Here is a 23,132-nt window from a genome sequence, read left to right on the forward strand (position 1 = left end):
TTGGCTGCCAGGGCACACTGCTGACTTGTTGACCAGCAGCCCCATATCCTTTTCCAGCAGGGCTGTTCTCCAGCCACTTCTCTCCCAGTTTATACTTGCTCCCAGTGTTACTCCCTCCTAGGGACAGAATCAGCATTTTGCCTTGTTAAATTTCATCCCGTTAGTCATAGCCCGTTGTTCCAGTCTGCCTAGATCCCTCTGCAAAGCCTCTTGTCCCTTGAGGCAGTCAACAGTGTCTCCCGGTTAGGTATTGTCAGCAAACTTGCTAATGGTGCACTCAACTCCTACATCCAGATCATTGATAAAGATATTGCACAGATCTGGTCCTAGAATTGAACTCTGAGGAACACTGCTGGTGACTGGTTGCCAGCCAGATGTAGTGCCATTCACTACTAGGCCTTTGGGCTCTGCCCTTCTGCCAGTTCTTTACTCAGTGTGTCATGAACCTGCTCATCTCACAGTTAGACAACTTGTCCAGAAGGATGCTGTGAGGGACACTATTAAAAGCTTTACTAAAGTCCAAAAAAAAAAGTGCATCCACTGCCTTCCCTTCATCCACTAGGTGGGTAACCTTATAGAAGGATATAAAATTAGTTAAACAGGACTTTCCCTTTGTGAACCCATGTTGACTGTGCCTGATGATTGCATTGTTCTTTAAATGCCTTTCAGTAGTACCCAGTATAATCTTCTCATAACTGAGAACTGAGGTTAGACTAAGAGGTCTGTAGTTTCCTGGGTCTTCCCCCACACCCTTTTTGTAAAATGGAGAAACACTGGCTACCTTCTGGTTAGCAGGGACCTCTCCAGGCTCCCAAGACCTTTGGAAGATGATTAAGACGGGTCCTACCATAACATCCATTTGCTCCTTGAACACTCTGGGATGAACCCTATCAGGCCCCATGGACTTAGGAACATTCAGCTGATACAGCTGGTCCTTTACACTTTCATTGTCCGCAAATGGGAAGTCACTGTTCTCACACTTGTGGTCCTCTAACTCAGAGGACTGGGCAGTCCAAGGTCTGTCAGTATTTTTAAAGACTGAGGCAAAAAAAGCATGGAATGCCTCCACTTTATCTTTGTTCCTATTAGTCAGGTGACCAAAATCAACAAGTATTGGTCCAATGTTTTCTTTACGCCTCTGTTTGCTATTAATGTACTTAACAAAGCCCTTCTTGTCGTCGGATACAGCACTGGCCAGTTTCAACTCTAAATGAGTGTTGGCTTTTCATCATACATACACATTTCAGAAAGACTGCCTTGAATTTCTGGAGAAGCTTCTACAGTCACTTGCAAATTTTGGTTCCTTCCTCCTTGTGGCGAAAGAAGTGAAATTTAAAATATAGATGGAACTTTTGTGTAATATAGTAACGTGTTCTTCTCAAAGTCCTAATTTTTTCATGAAAAGATTTAGCTTTCAAATGATTTGATATTTTGGAGAGGAGGGCAAAAAAGCAAATACCAAACTTGAGCTAAGTCAAAGTTTAAATAAAAATAGATCGTTAAATTTAATCTGGTAGGCTCATTCCCAAGTACTTAGGAGTCGAGAACTCAAAAAAATCATATTATAATATTTGTAAACTCCTGATGCCTTAAGGGACACTTAACTTTCTAAAGTCAGGGACAGGTCGTGACCACTATTGGTGGTACTATAAGAGCCTAAGAAGTATTTTCTCCTTTGCAAGTGCCTTTCAGTATGAGATGAAGTTTGATATGGCTGCTGTTGTGGGTTTTTGTCTGTTTAAGTAATAAGTATCTGAGCGGTTGATCAGTGCTTTGAAGTACTCCAAGTATGCCAAAGTTAACTGCTAGAAATATAAATTTAATTTGTTTTGTTTCAAAGTACAGTCAGTCATGCTATAAAACAAGTACTAAAAGGCCAAATTACACGTTAATCTCCAAATACATGAAAAGTGTTAGCTTTGTTAGTGTTAGAGAGGTGAATGTTTTAAATTACTTAATGATTTTTACTTCATTTTGTGTAAATATCTAGAAAAATATTCATAAGGTAGTGGACTTATAGTCATATTTTATTTGTGAAGTTAGCATTTTCTAGTTTTACTTTGTTGAACAATATTGTTGCCCAACAAAAAAAAAAATCAGTCATGCATTTTTGAAGGACAGGTTTCACCAGTTTATGTATCCTTTAGAGTAGCCTTCTTAACCCAGATGCCTAGAGGACCTCACCTGTGACAGGTTGCCAGTTTGAAAAGGAGCTGTTTACCACCACACTCTGGGTGCCACCTGTCAGCTAGTTCCCCACCCACTGCAGAGACCATTTGTCTAGACCATAAAACTTTAGTTTTTCTAGGAGGAGGCGGTGGGAAACTGTATGGAAAACCTTGGAGAAATCCATGCACACAATGCCCACCACTCCTCCTACATCAATCGAGCAGGTTACTTTGTTGTAAAAGGGGATCAGACTTGTCAAGCATGATTTGCCCTTGGTGAATCCGTGCTGGCTTCTCCCTATCACATGCCTCATTTGACTTGTGATAGCCCCCAGGAGCACTCATTCCGTAACTTTCTCAGGGACTGAAGTAAGACTGAACCTATAATTTCCTAGATCCTCCTTTAAGCCCTTCATGTAGATGGGGCTGATCCTATGATTCTGTCATTCCATTTTACAGTGCCACAGTTGGGATCCTGTGTTCTTTGCTCAAAAACTGCTATGATAAGTTATGAAAATAAAAGTTTACTTCTACAGATATGATTTTAGATTTCTTTAAAAAGAAACTAATTACCTTTTTTGACATACTATATTAATTGTAAATTAAAGGTGTTATAACAGCTGCCTCCTCTGAAAGTATCATCTCCTCAGTAAGGGATTCTTGTTGGTAGTTCTTAATATGAAACTACAGTTTTCATTTCTTCACGTGATAAAACTGCCTTTTCACTTGACTCTTAAGTTTCTTGTGGTTTAATGACAGAGTTTTAATTTGCTGTGGAATTACAAGGGTCCTGTAATTCCAGTTTATGTACTATGTACCTTAATTAGGGCGGTAGGAAAAGCTTAATCTCTGTTTACAACTGAGTTTAGTTCTAAGATATTTGATTTTGCATTATGGAGTTTGCTAGGTGGAGGTGGCAGAGGAACTACTGTGATTCTCCACTGTTTGACATCTTCCTAGGTAAATTGTTCCCTCTAGGCCTCTGTTGTTCCTCAGAGCACCAGAATCATCAGATGACTGTGTGGGATGTGCTGATATCTTTTAGTTAAGTGTAGGAAGAGGAATGGTCTCTTCCAAGACTTTGTTTAAGTCAAGAGAAGACCACCTGAATCCATCCTACTTGAGGTGCTGGAGCCTGAACCACAGGTTCCATAGGGTTCTCACCATTTTCCCAGAAGTACAGACTCTGCCATAGATGAGTTGAGCCTTTTTGAAGTCAGAAGAACAGAAGTACCAAAGTTTGTCTGCCATCTTGTACCATGAAGAAAGACAAGAAGGGAGGCTTGATGCTTCTGTGACTATCCACTGCTATAGAAGCCCCTGGTAAAACATTGTATGTCCTTTGGTTGCTCACCTGTTCTTCCCCATTTAGACAGAAGTTAACAGGGATCTATATAATCTGCCATCATCCATTCATTTTGGGGAGGGAATATGATTTGCATACTTGTGTGGCACCTACACTAGAACAATTCTATATTCATTTAGCTGTTAAGATGTTTTGTAACGTTACTGTAACTAGTAGACATGGTTCCAAGCAATCTTTGATTTCTTTGGGTTATCATTGGCAAGTAAGAATGTCCTTCATGCCAGAAATTCTGGAAGATTTTCCTGGCCTTCTCAATACTGCTGACTAAAGCACCAAGTCCTGTTTCAAACAGCAGTCTGGATTCAGTTGTCAGTGTGTAGTGTGCCTAGTACCGTATTATGGGCCGGCATCTGTGTTCTGGGTTTGTTGGCACAAAAGCAAATAACCATTTGGTTTTAATGAAAAAAGGAAAACGAGTCTGGCAAGGGAAGTGTTTTTAAGAGGTAGTGAACTATGTTTTTATTTTTCTGTCTTCAAAACAGAGGGCATTTTAGCTAATTATGTTTTCTAAACATAATCAGAACAGTACATCCCAACTACAAGAAAGAAAATAAATGTAAATTGAGAGATGTTGGAGGAAATGCAGCATTATTAACAAGGGAAAGTTGAGTAATTTGGTTTTTACTCCATGTGTTACTGTAATGTAGCAACAGGAAGAGATTCAAATTGCTTGCAAAACTTCTACTTCCCTGCCATTGCAATACTAAAAGGCTGGAAATGGATAGGTAAATAACAAAAAGAAGACATGTCTATGGATGAGAGCTGTGTGGTTGGAATATTGATTGCATGGTATAAAATGACTTAAGGTACTCTGGTTTGTATCTGTAGATTCGCTGAAGGAGAGTGATGGTGGTGGGCAGGAAAATGGAGGAAGTGACCAGTAGGAAGAAGGAAGGATGCACAAACCAGAGATGCTTACTTTGCTGGGTGGCAAGGGCACAGGCAACATATTGGGAAAGGAGTTTTGGTGTTTCCCTTTCCCTTTGGCCTCCTTTCAAAGAAAATATGTATGTATCTAGATTAGCAGGATTTTGATCAAAACTTTGTTCTTGCAAATGCTGACAGTATTATTTAACCCAAGTTAAAACTTGGGTTTGGAATTGGTATGTCTGGAATATTGTAAAATTCCAATTATTCTTACAGAGTATAAAGAGGGGGCTTTCAAAAAGCATAACGTGTGCTTTTGTAAGGCACCGCTCCTATTCTGCTTCTTAAAAGAAAGGGTTTGTGGGCATCTGTTTCAGGAAAAGGTTCAGAATTGCCTTGTGGTGCTGAGTAATGCAGACTCAAAGTTTGCCCCTGTCTGTGGCTACAGTGAGGGGCATACCCACCTCAGTGCCTGCTTTGCATCCCTGTCTGGTGTAGCTCACTTCTCCCTCTGTATGCTGTGTAAATCCTAAGATGCCTAACTCGGGTGGGATGGTGCTGGGCTGCGCCCTTCTTGGTTGAATTTCAGGTGCTGCATAGCTGAGTAGTCCCTGACCCTTGTTGGGTCTGCCTGTAGGTGTTTGCTTCCAAAAATAACCAGGATCATCTTTTTTTTTTTCTCTCCAGAAAAGTTGATTGCCTATCAACGGGAATTTCATGCTTTGAAGGAACGTCTTCGTATAGCTGAGCACCGTACTCTGCAACGCTCTTCTGAGCTGAATGCTATTTTGGAGCAGTTCAGGCGTGCAGTAGCAGAAACAAATGGGAGTAAGAATGCAATGAATAATTTTTCAGGTACATACTGTGGTTGAGCTATTTTTTATAACTCTGCACTACTAATATCTCTTCTTATTACTATAGAATAAGAAATTAATACCCAGAAAGCCAAATGAAACTGTCTAGGGGTACAAATAAAACATCTATAATACCTTATATCTGGTGGGATTTTTTTTTTCCAATTTCTATTCTTAATGATCCACCCACTCTTCATCCATTGACTTTAGGGACTGAACACTTATTCCACAAGTAGCTCCAGAAGTTTGGAACTTCTGGTTACTTATCTAATATACTGAATATATTTTGACAATAATTCACATCACTTTATTTAAATAGTGCTTGAGGGGAAAGGTAAGCAAACAGTGTTTAAGAAATGGATGAACTTTAAGCAATTAAAGTATGTTTAAAAGTCATCTGGAAAATGTAAAAATGTACAGGCGAGCTAAGGCATTGGTTATAATTTGGAAAATGTACAGATAATGTCCTTTTCAATAACTAGTGGTTAAATGTTGAACTGAGGAAGTCTTCTGTAAGCTTTCACCCATTTTGGAGGCTGATGCTCAAGTTTGAGAGCTGTGTTTGGCAATATTAGGAAATGCCTTTGCACTACTCACCAGTTTTGAAGTTAACTTTTAAAATCACACTATTACTGCTTTAGTCACTCTGACTATTCCAGATGGAAAATGAATAATAAATAAATATAAACTTTCTGGTGAATGGTCTGATTTGGTAGGTTGCAGAAATTTCACTGTATTGGCCTAATGAGGAATATGAACCCAAAGATATTTGCAAATCAAAAAACTGGATCAAGCTTTTTGAATCTCTTATCTACTTGCATTTGTGCTATAGCTTACTATCTTCTATAGATGTTGTGGGTTTTTTGGGGTGTGTGTGAGGGTGTGTGTGTGTGTAATTATAGGCCATCAGTGTTGATATTAAGGGTGAATTGCTCTGTCTGACACTAATGGCCTATCCAATCTGATCTCTGTAGCTTCCTGGATCTCCAGGCATGGTATGGATAAAGGTTACATTTAACACAGTCTGTGACTCTTGTCTTCCTCTACTGTGTTTTGCTGGTTTTGCTATTAAAGTAAACAATAGAGGAAGTCATGTAAGTTTGATACTGGATTTATGATTGTTATTATCACATTTATTTCTAAAAATTAGTTAGCTTGCTTATAGACAATATAGTCATATGGAGTTATATTCTGATGGAGCTGAAGTTACTGATTAACATTTTAGACTTTCTTCCATGTCTGGATCCAACTGAGACTTCCTCATTTTTCCACGGGGAGCCATGATGGGAAGTCAGCTGAAATCTGAATTCCTGAGCTTTTGTGCCCTGAACTTACTGTTTGATAGATTAATGTAGTTAAGTATACATAATACTATTTAGTACTTGCTATCTTTGAAGCAGAAAGAATTCCATATTATTTTATATAAATCATTATTCATTAATACAAAGAGTTGCCATATTTTGAGATAACTTTTAGTCCAGCTTTTGCAGTTGAAGCTAAGGGAAATTTTAGCAGGAAAAGTAATATGTACCTGTATTGGAATCTATGAAAATCATCATCTTTACTTACGGCATCTATTTACAAAGGATTTTTCAAGATTATAAGTGGTTAGGAATTTAATTTCACCCAAAAACACTCATTAAAAAGAACCAAAACCCAAAACAAAACTTAAAAGAAAACTGTTCCAGCTTTATAGAAGCTACGCTCAGAATCTGAGAGGAATGACATTTATGGCATTACTTTTCTCACTTCGGTGCAATTCAGGTTTTTTTTTTTTTTTTTGGAAACCATGAGTACAGTTTTTTTACTTGACTTGATATTGTAAAGCCCATAAGTTTTCAAAGGTCCATATGCTATGATATTTGTCATTTGAAGTAAGACTTGTTTTCACACTTGGTGTAAGAAAATCAACACGCACAGCAGGGGAATTTAAAAACTGTTATTTGCAACTTCAGGAGCCACCTGGACATCCTGAGAGGCAGATATTCTAGAAGGAGCAAGAATTATTTTAAGTACTCTAATGGACTAAATTAAATTCATGTTAGCGTTCATTTTATTGCAGAAATACTCAAAATCTTAATGTAAATTTAATGCTATTTTTTAATCTGTATGCATCGGCTGTGTATTTCAATATGTATTTGTGGCTTTGAAAAGTTATTTGCAGTAGCATCACTACATGGTGATGAGCTCCGTAAGCATAAGTAAAAAGTAATATAGGTAAATAAGCCTCCCATTCTGATTCACCAGGGGGAAAAAGTAGCCCCAACCTAAATAAATGGAGCATTCTTCTGTGATTAAACACTAAGTCTTGTGTGATCGGGTAAGTATTAACTATATCTGTAGCAGGGTTACCAAGTGGAAAATAATATTGGCCATAGTTTATTTAAAAAACTTAAAATGAGAAAAGACTTCCTTTGTACAAAAGATATAATGCCTCAGTAAAATGCATAGTTTGTTCTGCTTTCTCACTTAGGACCAAGCTTGGAATATTGTATTATTTACCACTGCATAAAACTTCGTGTTTTTTGTTTTCTGCATTACTGATTTCATCTATGTTTGCAGATGAGACACTGAAATTGTTAAAAGAGCTAACAAGTAGAAAATCTCTTCAAGTGCCAAACATCTATTACCATTTGCCTCATTTGTTGAAAAATGAAGGAAGCCTTCAACCTTCTGTGCAGGTTGGCCTTGGAAGGACAGGAGGTATGCTAATACAATGTTTATTTTATGTGTTATATCTGGAGGACTTGCTAGTTTTAGTAATATAATTTACTGGATTACTTGGTAGATCAAGGACATCTTTAACTTGTGTGATAATGATATCTCTTAAAATTCGCACTGAATCTAAGATGAAAGGAGTCTGTCTTCAGCTGTGCTCTTTTCTGCATAATCTCAGTCACACCCCATGCCATGTTAAGTTACACACTAAGAAGCATTTAGTTTGGATGATTTTTTTTAACTAAGTAAAAGGACAAAGCTCAAGATTCTGAATAACAGATTCTGAACTGCTAATGGACATACCCTTTGGCTTTTCGGATTTGTGGGGCAACCATGCATGGATATAATGATTAGTTTTGATGTTTCTGTTTTTTTGAACCATATATTTCAGTGTATAACTTAGAGTTGGGAGAACTAGAATAATCAGATAAAATTGCATCAAGAAAATTCATTTTTGTGGGGGGGGAAATCAGTGTTGTGCTGCAATACTGTTGATTCCCGCTCTCCCTCCCCCCCCCCTTTTTTTTTTCTAATCCTCACAGATTCTGAGTTTTGGTCATTAGGATAGCTGCATGGAATCCCACTCTTGGAGGTCTAGAAAATTAATGGCATGAAGCCCAACCAAGCTGACACACCTCAAAGTGTGTGCACGTGTGTTTAAGCTTGAAGGCCTCACCAATGAATCCTTGTTTTGCTGTGTGCCATCTGACTTGTGTTATTGTCCACTAGGCCTTTCTTTTTTAATTTTCTACCCCTTCTCGCTTTGAAAGAAGCATTAGTTACTCCTGGCCAGTATTTTTTTTTTCATTACTTTACTAAGTTTGCTGCTTCTTTTAACAGAAGGCATGTCTGTGTGACAAGTATGTGGGCTCCAGCCATAGGGTTATTTTTTTTTGCCTATAAACACAATTTATTTCAATGTTGTTATTCAGGAAGGAAAAGGCTCATGTTCCTTTATTGTTTCAGTTGAAGCCTCTGCTATATCCCACTGGGAATATATGACAGAAGTTTGAAATTACAAAATAGAAACTGGTATCAGGTTTATTTAATTAAAAAGAGGGAGATTATTCTTAGTTAAATTATTTTCCTATCTTCCCCTTCCTGGTCACTGTGCTTTCTGAGTGTTCTAAAAATTCATAACTTGTTAATGTGTAGTTGCTAGGCGAAGCAGGCTCAATAAGGAAGGATAAACAACATTTTTTAATACTTGATTGATTTTTATATATTTATGATGTGGTAAATAGTTTCACACAGATGGCTTGGAATGCTGGTGCTGACTTCATGAAGTCTGCTTTCTTTTACTGTGCTCCTGCTGCTATCTGCTGTGTTCCTAGTAGGTAGCCAGCCCTGGGTACAGGGTGGGGTGCAGAAGAAAGGCTATGGGAAGGTTAAGGAACATGGGAGTCAAATAGCCAGCTGACAGATGGAGTTAATAGCATTGTAGCTGGGGCCAGATTGCTTTGCATTTGAGGTGCTTTTAACAGGGATAAGAGATTTCAATGAGGGATTTCCAGGCAATCCTGATGACGTGGACTTGTTTTTCCAGAAGAACCCAAATCATGTGCAAGGAAAGTAGTAGTGTTTTTTTCAGCAGTGTCATTTTAAAAGGTGGCTTCTTGAAAGTATGGTTATACCAATTTGAAAATAAAACTAAGTTAGGGAGTTTAATCACTCTGTAAGTCTTGGTGCACCTTATCTGATTAATACCATGGATGTTGATTATTTTACCTATGCAATAGTCTGGCATGTCTAGGATTACTTTCTTTTGTTTGCTGTGTTTGCTCTGAGTGTTGTTGGTGATTGTTAATCATGCTCCTGATGGGTGGTATATTTTTAAACTATTTTTAATTACTGTTATCTGTCTTTTAACTTTTTGCATTTCTTAAGCAGTGCTTTATTGTGAGATAAGATTTCTATCTTGTGTATGAAATCACTGAAAGTACATTTCTGGTTTGTTTGATTTCAGTTTCCATTGTAATGGGAATACCTACAGTGAAGAGGAAAGTCAAGTCTTACCTTACAGAAACTCTCCACTCCCTTATTGATAAGCTGTCCCCTGAAGAAAAACTGGATTGTGTTATGGTTGTCTTTATAGGAGAGGTAATCACTTAAATATTTTTACAGAATTTCTAACCTGCCTTTAATCACAAGTGCTGCTCCTTTCAGGAATTGATGGGGATCTACTTGTTCTTCAAGACGTAAACAGATGACTGCCTTCTCCTTCCATGAAAAGGAGACAGTGTCAGTCTTGTGCTTCTGAGAGAAAAGAGCCTCAAGAGCCCAGCTTCTTTATTTATCAAGGGAACAGTGGATGCGGATTCAGTGGATTGGTTATTTTCCAAATCTTGTGATGCTTATACCTGGTGACAGAGATGTGCTAATTACCTTCTTCCTTCAACATCAAAATAATGGCGAAGGAAGTCTTTGGTTGGAGGGAGGATTCTTCCCATTCTCTTCATGCTGCTGCGTAGTCCTTCAAATGAGTGCTGCAGCTTGAAATGTTAGGCACAGATTGTTACTGATTTTATTTTCCGGACGGTGTGGCTATTGTAAGTCCAGACCTTTTTCATGGATTAATTCAAACAGTGTTCGGTTGGTCAGTTTGGCTCTGATTTAGTGGAAATCAAATTTAGGAAAATGATAAAATGCTTTCAGAAATTATTCTGTTGGCTGATGGGAATTGCATATACTTATTTTGGTCTGTATGTTTGTCTCAAAAGCCTGACCTGGAGAGTGGGAAGTTTATATACAGGTGTTTGACCTTCATCCATCTAACCATATAGCCCTCTACTGAAACAGTGTGTTATGAGTCCCCAGATGAAAATTTGAATCCTCTCATTATAACTGTGAAAACAGATTTAATCCTGTGAGCCAGTGTCCATTCAGGGATGAATCGGTGGAAAATCAGATAGGCATTTTAGTGCTTCTAGTTTTATTATCAGCACGTTTTAAAGCTTTCCTTGAAAAGTTTGTAAACCTTTTACCTGTACCTGAGAATGGATTCTTACGGTTTTCTAATACAAATTGCTCTGTTTTCTTCTTCTTGACAGTCAGTCAAAAACTATGTGTCAGCATAGATACTGCTTTCCTGCAGAAAATGCTCTTAAAATAACTCTTGGTTAAGAATACCAAGAGAACAGAATTCATTCTGAATTACTGGAACGATGGGTTTTTCTTCACTGTATTAGTTGGAGTCATTTTATTGCCTTTTAGTGTGGCTACTTTTCAAGGTTTAAAACTGAAGTTTTGTTTTGGTGTTTTTTTTTGCTTAAGGAGGTCTGAGCTATGAAGACTGTGTGTTATCATTGGATTCTCTGTCTTCTGCAAAACTTACAATAGGAGTGAAGAGAATCCACACACTGTCCCCAGCTGTGCAAGTTTCTCTTGTTGCCTTAGACAAGCCATATTGCTATACCCGAGTTTTCCATAACTAAGTAACTTTCTTTGAGGTGGTGTGAAATTCTCTTTCATCATGGGAATGATTCTACAGAAGTAACTGTGAAGGAACTAAACATTTTAACATGGGAGCTATTGCTTCTTTGCCCAAGAAGAATTGTGTGGTTTGCTCTGGAGTGGGATACTGTTGCCCTCTGTATCATATATATCTGTCTCTTTGAGGGCAGCACTATGTGCTTACTCACATATCTGCTATGGGCACTGCAAGCCATGAATGTTTAGGAAAATTTGAGGAACCTAAGTTTAAATTTTTGTCCTGTTATAACTGTTGCTTATATTTGCTTGCATTTTTTTTCTTTACTCCACCTAATTTTGTCATCCCTGTTTTACTATTTCTTTGACCGTGTTTTATATTTTAAGTTCATTATCATATAGTTTGAATTGTAATTGCTACAGGGAACTCTTTCAATGAATACAGTAAACACTTCATCCTGAACTATGTCATGCTTTTTTCTGAGTTATGCTGTATATTTCAGCCTCCTCCTGCAAGATGAAAATTGTAGGTTTATTAAGCATTTTCTCTGGCTGTTTGATGGAAGGTCTTGCTCCCCTGATGGACTTCTGTTTCTTCTTAAACAAAAGGAAAGGCTTTAGCTTTTAAAATATCTTTGTCTGTGGGGTTTCCTAGCATAAAATGTGTTAGACTATTGCTGTTGTTAACATGTGTGCATTACTGAAAGCTTATTTAAAAATATATTAGAACTTTAACCAGCTATGCTTGTATTAAAAATGATGCCATAAGTTTCTGAAAAAAGGTATGGCCTCTGCTCAGTGTTTGTGTAGTTTAAATACAGCAAGAAATTATTGTAGTGTGAGGTTAGGTAATTTTGCTAGTAAGCTTAAAATTACTATCTGTGCTTTGTCTATAGGTTGTACCAACACAACAAAAAAGCGCAAGACTTTACAAAAATATTTTTACGAGAGAATTATATGAAAAATGGTGTTTTAAAAGGATTTTAGTATTTTCTTGCTGAGTTTAATTGAGAAATCAAATTGACAGTGTTTAAAAAGTGTTGCTGGGAGCCGTAGTCATAGACTGTAATCTCTTTGTGCTAAGCACCCTAAAAATCTCCTTTAATCCTGCTATATTTTTTTAGCAGTTCAAAATCACTCCTTGTAAATTTGACTCTTTTTTGCTAGAAAACAAGTTGAAAATTAAGGCTAATGGCCTTCTGCAAACAGCATGAACATGTATAAACAGATGAGTTAGTATATATAGATGCATTATGGTTGCTAAATGAAGAGATCTGCATATTCGTTTACTGTATGGATATTTCTCAGTAATGTAATTATACACAGTAAATTTCCATACTGGAAGTCCAAGGAATTCTAAAATATCTCAGCTGATGTGATATCTAATCACCAATTTAAATAATTACTAGAATTGCTTGACAGTAAACTGTGCAATTTCCCAGTAACTGACATATGTCTGTGTTCTCCAATTTGTTAAAATAACTTTATTGCAGAATAATTTGCAGGTACTCATTAGGATGACTAATAAATAGGCATGCTTCAGTACACCTCTATACTTAAAAATCTTTTTATTCCCCTTTACTATGTAGCTAGTTCATAGGCTCATCAGATGACTTGAAACAAGCAATTCAAATCTCATAAACCTGTTCTGTATAAGAACTTGCTTTCAGAATAAACTATAGGCTTCAGGTTTAAGAAACTATGAACTCCAGCTGAAAATGGTTGTCTACCATTTTTTATTTAACATGGTTTTAATTATAATGGGAAACATGGTTTTGAAGTACTTCACGTCATCATAGTGGAACAACAAACATACATATATAGATATATACATACACACACACTACTGAATATGAGAGAAATTAAAACACTTCTATTACCTCAACAATTTTTTTTTCCAGTGGGGAGATCTCATTTACCATGAAGAAAATGCATCTTAGACTTGTTCTAAATATATCACTAATTATTGTCAGTCCACTTCATTAATCAGTGACTGCACTTAGCACAGCCTTTTGCAAACAGTAATCAGTGTATGTTGGAAGGATTGTAAGCCCTTGATTTAACCAAAAATGTCAGACAAATAATTTCGGTAAGAATTAAAAAACACTACAGGTATGCAAAAGCATTTTGGTAATTCTGGATGCTAGTGATTGCATCTGACTAGGCCATAATTGACCAGCCATTTGTTCTTGGAGCACTAGTCCATATATTACGCTTTCTCACATATTGCTTATTGAAATCTTACTCTGTTTCATGTGTATACCATTCACATAGGCTAGGAAACTTGCATGTCATTAAGATCTTTTACTGTCATTGTGTCATCTCTTTATGTAACCAGTGTCTGCTAAATTAAAAGATGCTGATCTTCAATAGTGTTTTCTCTGTCCCCCTTTTGTGGAGAATCTTTTTTTCTTTATTATTTGTTTGTAAAAGTTTCTGTACTGGTTGGGTCAGTGTGACACAAGCACCCAGTAAGGCACCATCCTGTGCACTGGTGTGAACAAAGCCTCAGCAAATTAAGCACTGAATGCACATACTGGGTCAAACCTTGCTGAACCTGTTTTGCATGTATTAACATTGGAGTCCAATATGGAAAACTTCTCCAGCAAAGTAAACATACCTGTATTTTCTCCTTTTATTGATCTGGGCCTGAATTATACATCTCTCTTATGAGCAGATCTCTTGATAGAAAACAAAGATTTTTGTCGCTCTTGCTCTCAGTGCAGATGTGTTAGTATCATCCCAGCTACAGAGATGTTCCATTCTTTCCACTAATTGTTGAAAACTTGAGAGCAGCCCCTTCCTGGAGCTGCCCTGGAGAATGTATGCCTAGTCCTCAAAAGATCTGGCTGCATATCTCAGCCAGGAGAAAGACCAATAGATCTTAGCATATACATACATATATAGGTATGTAATATGTATATTTTTAAAAAATCAAAGCTAGGCAAGGCTGTTGTGCTAAATGGTACGTTATCTTCACCAGGGAATTTTAAAGGCCTACATGGATGGTAGCCTTTGTTTGGGACATCTCACTCAAAATGATGAGGATGAGCACATCTTCTAGATATACTGTCAGCTCTCGTATCTGGAAGGGTAGCTTGGCCTGTCAGAGAGCATTTGAGATACTTAAGCTGCTGTTGCAATCCCTGCTTCTTAGGCACCTAAGCTTTGATTCCCAGAGTACGGGCTGCTGATACTGGGCACCATCATAGGATTTTACGCTCCTCTTTTCATGATAGTGACTAGCAAAATTTTTGTATGGGATTAAACCAATGATAAAAATCTTTTTTAGGTCTCAGAAAAGATCCTTGACAGAATTTGAAAACTTCCATGTACCTGAGACAATTTTAGTATTATCTGCAAACCAGGATTCATCAGTAATATGCACAAAACTAGTAGAAGGCTGTATGACACTAACATAACTTGTATCTGAGTGTCCTGTTTTGAATTGACCCTTGGTGTTTTTTTGGTGTGGGGGTGGTTTTTTTGTTGTGTGTGGTTTTGTGGTTGTTTTTGTTGTTGTTTTTTTTTTCTTCTCCTGGCTGGTCGTCTTAAAAGCTAAACTTGTTCTCTGATGTGGTGCTGTGGTTCACAGCACAATCCATATGGATGTGTGCCCTCACGATTGAGGAGCTGGCTGCAGGGCACAAGGGTTGGGAGGAATGAGAGTGGAGTGATGCAAGAATATATTTGTATTCCTACTCTTGCACCAAAGGCTTTGCATTGTGAAAGCCTGTCCTGAACTGAATTGGGTTAATCACAGAAATAACTGGTGAGAGAAAGATATTTCTTACCTGTGTGGTAGAGTGAGGACTTTCAGTAAGGGAGAAATGAAGTCATTAGCTCAAGTAGGACACAGAGTCTAGCTTTTGCTTATGTAACATTAGTGAGCTATGTAATTAAAGTATTCTGCATTCCTGATTTTCTGCTTTGCATCTTTTTTTCACATTCCCTTTATTTAACCTGAACTTGCTGCTTCAGATCTGAAAGCAGACACTGTATTCCTGAAAATTTTTTTTTCACCTGCATTTGTTGAACTGATATTATGTTTTTCCACAGGCTTTATTTATATCCATATGCTATTGCAAATGCTGGAAACCACTGCTACACTTTTATTCCTTAGGGCTTTTTCTTCACTGCATAAATATCCAAAAAAAGATCCAAATGATGCTTTAGTGGCAGCTTTTTCCTATGTGAATTTTAATGCCTTGTATGTAGGTAATTATATTCATATGTACTTTCACCATTTCAAGGCAAATATATATGTGCTTTGCCTTTTCTGGAGGCTGTTCAATTTCGCATTGCTTGCTATTTCAAATACATTGTAAAATTATTCCACCTATTCTACAGGGATGATGAAAGATCAGATAAAATTGTAGAAATCAGTAAGCAATGAAATGACGACACTTTGCAGATTAGCATGGTTGTTTCCTGGGGATTCTTTTTTCTTTTCTTTTTTTGGAAGGTGCTCTTGAATAAGTTAAGACTTACTTATAGTAGATTTCATTTAAGAATTAAAATCTGGACAATGTAACAGCCTAGATAAACAACGTTGTTTAGAATGTACTGTACAGTTAATGTCTGAATTTTCCCCCTCTTTCCCTGTAGCTTCTCTTCATGAATTTGTAGCATTTTCATATTCTGCATTTTAATTTCCCTTCCTAGTGGCTTGGGAAAAAAAATGTTTGGAAATTTAGTGTCATCTTTGCTTCTATTTGCACTTATCTTCCTGAAACTGACTCTTTTTGACAACTGAAATAGAAATTTAACCCAAACAAAAATTTGGACTCTTAAGGCAAGATCTGAGATTCAGAGAATCACTGAGATTGGAAGAGACCTCTAGAAGATAGTCTAGTCCAACCTCCTTGCTCAAAGCAGGGTCAGCTGCCAAAAACTTGTACAATTTACAGAGCATTTCAATATGTTTCTTGAAAATTATAGCTTTAAAAAAAGCTAAGGTGGCAAGTCAAACTTCCAGAACAAGAAAATGCTGCAATTATATTGCATGTGCACTGTATCATGGCATTCCATCATGTTTTACTTGCTTTTTTGGCATTTTGGTGGGTTTTTTCCCACCCAATTTGGAGAACCTAATGTGAAAACGAAGTTTTTCACTAGCTAGGTGCCAATGTTGACATATACAGTTTAATGTTTCATGGCAGCTGCTGTTCTGTAGTATTTTATATTGCCAAAGTCCAGTGTTTAGCATTTCTGATCACATCATGTTCAAGCCATGGGAATTGGATTAAGAGTAGTGCTTAGTGGCAAACTAAGGAAAACTTAATTTGTCATGTACCAAGAATCACTATGTAAGTTGTTGCAGGAGGGGTGAGACAGGAAATAAAAGCAGGGGCAGGAATTCCATGCTTCACGATGGAATGTATATTTCTGAATTTAAAGGCTATTTTCATTCCTTCTAGCAGTACCATATCATGTTGGTACTGCTAGAGTACAAGACCATGTCTTGTATGATCTGATGCAAAGTGTTTGTGCGCTTGCTCTGCCTGTGTGTCAGCCTGGCTCCAGCCCTGTTTGGACTCGCTGTTTTGCTTGTTTAGATTTTACATATATGGATTAGAACTGATTCTTGGTTTGACATGGTGACGCAGGTGCAATCCAGTTGCTGCTAAATGAAATTAAGAGGCAAAATCTAAAAGACAGTATTTTTCACTTGGTACATAGCTAAATTGTGGACCTTGTTGCTACTGGATATTGTGAAATACAAGTAAGTAAATGGGTTCTGAAATTAATCAGGCAAATTCACAAAGATCAGATCCAGGAGGAGCTATTGAATGTAATTGTATGGATACCGGTCAGGCCCTAGGAAGTATAAACTGTTGATTACCAAGAACTAGGAGGTATATGAAGGGAAGGAAGGGTCATTCTGTACGTACCCTGTTTATTGCCCTGTACTCTGCACTGGTGTGGCTCCATCTCAAGTACTGTGTGCAGTTTTGGGCACCTCAGTATAAGGACATGAAACTATTAGGGTGTGTCCAGAGGAGGGTGACCAACATGGTGAAAGGTCTCAAGGGCAAAACTTACGAGGAGTGGCTGAGATTACTTGGTTTGTTCAGCTTGGAGAAGAGAAGGCTGAGGCATGTCCTCACCACTGCCTACAACTTCCTCAAGAGAAGCAGCAGAGAGGAAAGTGCTGATGATCTCTCTCTGGTAACCACTGATAGGACACATGGAAATAGTATGAAGCTGGGTCAAGGGAAGTTCAGCTTGGACATTAGGAAAAGGCTCTTCACTGAGAGGCTGTTCAGTCACTGGCACAGGCTCCCCAGGGAAGTGGTCATGACACTAAGACTGTCAGAGTTCAAGGAGCATCTGGACGGTGCTTTTAGTCATATGGCAGTCCTAAACTGCAGGAGGAGCAGGGAGCTGGACTTGATGATCCTTATGGGTCCCTTCCAACTTGAGATATTCTAGGATTGCATCTTTTTTTTTCTATGCGTCTGCTACTGGCTAAGACAGTAGATAGACCTTTGGTCTAAAATGCCATGGTTTTCCTTATGTTTTGAGAAAGTCTACCTTCTGTCATTCTTGAAGGTATGAAGGAGGCAGGATTTAATAGTATGAAAGGTTTAGAATCATAGAATCATTTCTTTTGGAAAAGGCCCTTAAGATCAAGTCCAACCATTAACCTAATACTACCAAGCCTACCACTTAACCACATCCCTAAGTGCCATGTCTACACGTCTTCTAAGTACCTCCAGGGATGGTGACTCAGCCTGTTCCAATGCTTGATAACCCTTTCAGTGAAGTAGTATTTCCTAATATCTAGTCTAAACCTCCCCTGATGCAGCTTGAGGCCATTTCCTCTCATCCTATGACTAGTAACTTGGGAGAAGATACCAACACCCATCTCGCTACAACTTCCTTTCAGGTTGTGGTAGAGAGCGATAAGGTCTCCCCTCAGCCTCCTCTTCTTCAGGCAAAAGAACCCCAGCTCCCTCAGCTGCCCCTCACAAGACTGTTCTCCAGACCCTTCACCAGCTTCGTTGCCCTTCTCTGGAAACGCTCCAGCAATTCGATGTCCCTCTTGTACTGAGGGGCCCAAAACTGAACACAGTGTTCAAGGTGTGGCCTCACCAGTGCCAAGTGCAGGGGCATGATCACTGCCTTGCTCCTGCTGGCCACACGATCGCTGATACAAGCCAGGATGCTGTTGGCCTTCTTGGCCACCTGGGCACACTGCTGGCTTGTATTGAGCTAGCTGGCAACCAACACCCCCAGGTCGTTCTCTACTGGGCAGCTGTCCAGCCACTCCTCCCCAAGTCTATAGCATTGTGTGAGGTTGTGACCCAAGTGCGCATGATACATCTGAGCTATTATGCTGCTTCCTGGGACTGCCCATGCAACTTGTTCTTGGAAATCTGGTCAATACTATGTCCAGAGAGCCCAAGCAATCTAAGGATTCAGCAAAGGAGACCTGAATGTGTTCATTAGATAAAGCCTGCCCCCAAATGAAACAATTGCAGCTACTAATAATGAAAGCAAAGAAGCAACAATCCATTCCCCTTTCTTAAACTAGAAATCTTGGTTTTGTCTGACAGTTGCCTAGCTGTTAATCAGAACTTTCTAACTTCTTGTTCTGTCTGCTAGCTAATATATTCTACTGCTTTGCTATGCGCATGCTCACTCATAAAAATCAATAAAATAGGTTGGAAAGTTCATTGCTGCTCTGGTTCTTTGTATGTTTGTTACGAATAACAATGTTTGTTCAGACAAACCTTAGAATAATTGCAAATTTGAAAGGCAGCCTCACCTAAACTAGAGAAGGTACTTTAGAGAATTGTAGGGCAGCATCTTACAAAACCTGAGGAAATTTAAAAACTTTTTTTCACTGACAGTCTGAAACTTTAGATTGTTCCACAACGGACTCTCAGTTTTCTTTTAGAAAGCACTCTATGTATCTCATCAAAATTGCTGATGCAAGGAGTTAAACCTTAGCTGTTGCCATATTCACAGGCTTATTAAACTCTATAGATCTCATAAGCTAAAAATCTTTTCTTGCTGAAAGTTTAGATAGGCTCAAGGGTATACTGGCGAGGTACCTCAAAGAGGAGTCTCCTGAGGAGTATTAAATACACAAAATCACATCTGTCTCAGGAAATAACTTGAATGGAAGGTAGTTGTAGTGTAGATGGTAGCAGGAAGGAGTATTGAGTATTCTTGCCCTCTTCTAATTGTTCGCTACATATCTGTTCATGGCTGCCACTGCTGGAAGCAAGATCCTAAGCTGGATATCTTTGGTCTGATCTGATATGAATGAAAAAAGGAGGATGTCTTGCTTCAAGTGTTCTTGCTTTCTCTCAGAGATCAGTATTCTCTTATGAGAAAGAAGAAAGAACAGGTGAGAAGATTTGAACTGCTGATATTGAAATAACCACCCCTACTTATGCATCTCATTAGTTCCCAGAGATCCACTTGTAACAGGGCAAACTTGTTTATAAGGCTCCATGTGATTTATTTATAAGATACATCTTTGTGGCTGGCACTGTTAACTCTTTGGTTGTACCCTATCACAAATTTGCATTTAATAGCTTTAAAAGGATTAGTTCTTAAAATGTTCATTTTTGTTTCTTTTGCTTGGGTCCCAAATTCCTAGGGATTATTTAATCTTCAACCTTAAGAGTTTCACTAAGGAAAAATTCTGGTTTCGCTATTGCCTTCTGATTTGGTAGACAAAAATATTCATAGCTGTAGTCTTACAGGTTGTGCTGCTTCAGTTGGGATCACCAGTAGCATTTCCTTTCGATAGTTGCAAGCAGCATTGATATCATGAAAGAGTTCTAAGTTCATTGTAGCAGACCCAGAATTCACCTGGGATCTACCAGATGATCCTCACTGGAAGTCTGAAGAACAGTTACACTTTGTCTTTCATGGATTACTTCCTTTTGATTAATTGGAATTTCTCTTGTCCTGTTTAAGGTTCTTGGAGAAGACAAGGGTATTACTCCTTCTTGTTATATATAGTTCATAATGATTTTCAGCTGTCTTGTGTCCTGCAGGTTGATAAAGGGGACCTTAGGTCTTATTTTGTCAAGGCAGTAAATGCTTTCTTCTTCAAAAATGGGGAATAGATTTTGGTCAATAACAGATTTTTTTTTTCTGTCACTTTTCAGTAACTAGCTGAATTTATTGATACTGTGTGGAAGATTCTTAGGTTAGAGCAATTATCTGGTTTTTCCGGGTTTCCTTCCACTGCTACCCTGAAAAGTCTTCTGTATTGTTAACTCCTCCCTTGGGTATAATTACAGGTTGATCAAATTTATTGCATGTTCTTATATATTTCATGAGGTTGTGTGAAATAACTTACAAATGCCATGTTCCTGGGACATGTCCACAGCTGAAGGGTGTTGGCGAAGATCCCACTTAGTGTTAGGCTGGGTAACGAGAGGAGCTGGTTGCTTCTGGAAGTTCTGATGTGGAAAGATAGCAGTCAACCTGCTGTCCTGAGGCAGGTGTTGAAATCCTGGTTCTGAATCTCCAGTGCTGCTGGTACATATAAATGCAACTGCTTCTTTAGAAATAATGGCAGGATATCGAGTTTTTGATGCATGTGCTTGTGTGAAAAATGGCATCAACTCTTTTAACCTCAGTGTTCTTTTTCACTCTAAAAGTGGCATCTCTTTTTGCATTGTTGCTTCAGAAGGAAGGTTACCTAGTAAACCATCACTGGTATTTGCCATATCTCGTATTCAGTGCAGCTAGACCAGGCTATCTTGACTTTGTGATAGCAGTACAGGTTACAATATGAGGTTGGAAGTCTACAGGCTACATCTCTTTAATGTGAAGCTATTGTGATTGCAGCTCTGACTGGGAAACTACCAACCTTTTGGATGAAGGACACAAACAAATAATGGGAATAATGAAAAAAGCCTTATTCCAGACTTTCTTTTTTTTTCTGTGGTGTCTTCTGTGTAAGTGTGTAAGGTTTTAAAAGCACTAGCAAGGTTTCAAGGTGTATCTGCAAAATAGGTCAAAACTATGTTCACTACAAGGAGACTTGCACTAAGGCAGAGGCTTGTGACCAAATATGTGCTTTCAATTGGGATGAAGTTGTTTTTGCTCTGTGTATGTATATATATTTACATTTGTGTGTATATATGTATAAAATCTTGCAATTTTCTGTGCTGTTTAACAAGCGTTTGAGTTATTAACTCTAAATTGGGTAATTGAGATTTGGCATGCTAACTAGAAATTCAAATTGCCTTTTTCCTATGCTGACTAAACAACAATTTCTGTATTTTTAATGTTTAAAAGTTTTAAAAAAATGTTTCAGTTAAATATTATATTTAGGTAATCAGTGATTTGCAACTGTTGTACACAGCAGAAAACGTTCTGTCTTAAACTCCATCCCAGTAATGAACTGTGCATGAAAAAATCCGTATGTGTATTTCAAAACTTAGTGATATATCAAGGTCCATGTGGACCTGTGCGTCAGCTTATGTGGAAGTCACTGTAGGATGAGTTTTAAATTGTGAACACCTTATCTGCTTATTAGAACTTCGGTCCGGCACTAGGCATAGCACTCAGGACGAAAACATGTCTTAAACTTAAGACAAATGCTTTCTACTCACATGCTCTTCTAGCATTTAGAACCTGCTTTTGGAAGAAGCCGACTGCTGTCCTATTTGGAAAAGTGTGTGTCATTAGCATTATGTGTTGGATGTTATAAAAATAAATCTTTAAAAATAGGAATGGTGATTTTTAAGATCAAAGGGTAAGCACCTTTATCAAACAAGATTAGTGGTTGTCTAGAAACGCTTGGGAGAGATTTATTTTCTGAGTATAATCCTTTAATGATAATCTGCATTACAAATTCATCAGAAAAATTATGAACCGTTACTTTGTTTCCAACATTTCAAAGGCAGCTATTTCTGCAGAATACTCATGAGCCATCAGAATATTGGTTGATTTATAGACTGTAAAATTTTTTATGAAGACTGATAGATGGTGTGTCAAATTATTAGATTATTAAGTATAACAAAGGTTAGGATTTTCAGTCACATCTATGAATTCACAAACTCTCTCTTCCTGGAATGCTTGTGTATGGCCAAGTGAATAGGTTGAATAATCAGCCAGTTCTGGCAAGTTAGGTCATCTAGACTTTTGAGAATGTCATGATTTATATTTTAACCAACAAGGAATTTTTTGAATCCATGCATCTTTAAGAATGGGGTGATTGATAGTCCCTGAAGTTTAATCTCTGATGCAAAAAAGCTGCCCTAGTCAGGAAAACAGCATGTTCATTGCTGTCTGGTTGAGGCATCCATGCTTTAAATGAAAAGTTTAGAAGATGTATTTTTGAAATAAGAGCTTGTGTTCAGTGCCCTGTTTTCAAGAAAGCTTTCCTTGGTAATGTTTTCATATATATTATTATTGTATAACAATAATATGGAGTTCTTTCTACACAAACACTGAGTGCTCATTTTGTCATTAAGATCATGAGAGGTTGCAAGAAAATACCAACAATTGGATTAGAACTGTCTGTTAAAAGCAGATAGGAGGCAAATGCTATTCTCCTCTGTTAACAAAAAACCCCGTTTCATCTTCCATTAGACATAAGACATAGTTACAAGTGTGATGTGTTCCTGTATTACTCAAATATCTTACATGCTGAAATTGATTTTCAAGTGCAGCTACCTCCAATATTTATTTTTTTGTATTCTTCTAAAGTGTACCTCCAAAACTGTTAATTATTCTGTTTGTTTTTTG

The 23,132-nt window shown here is 37.9% G+C and overlaps 1 protein-coding gene across 1 annotated transcript in view; it reads left to right on the top strand.

Annotated features, from left to right (window-relative positions):
- MGAT4A (alpha-1,3-mannosyl-glycoprotein 4-beta-N-acetylglucosaminyltransferase A) overlaps positions 1 to 23,132 on the top strand; it is a 78,285-nt gene that overhangs the window by 26,389 nt on the left and 28,764 nt on the right. Inside the window, exons 3-5 of the mRNA XM_075093313.1 lie at positions 5,089 to 5,256; positions 7,818 to 7,958; positions 9,940 to 10,073. Of these exons, the coding sequence (XP_074949414.1) occupies positions 5,089 to 5,256; positions 7,818 to 7,958; positions 9,940 to 10,073 (443 nt within the window). The remainder of the gene's footprint in view (positions 1 to 5,088; positions 5,257 to 7,817; positions 7,959 to 9,939; positions 10,074 to 23,132) is intronic.

This window comes from Phalacrocorax aristotelis, chromosome 1, assembly GCF_949628215.1.
Source record: "Phalacrocorax aristotelis chromosome 1, bGulAri2.1, whole genome shotgun sequence".
In the NCBI taxonomy this organism is placed as follows: domain Eukaryota; kingdom Metazoa; phylum Chordata; class Aves; order Suliformes; family Phalacrocoracidae; genus Phalacrocorax; species Phalacrocorax aristotelis.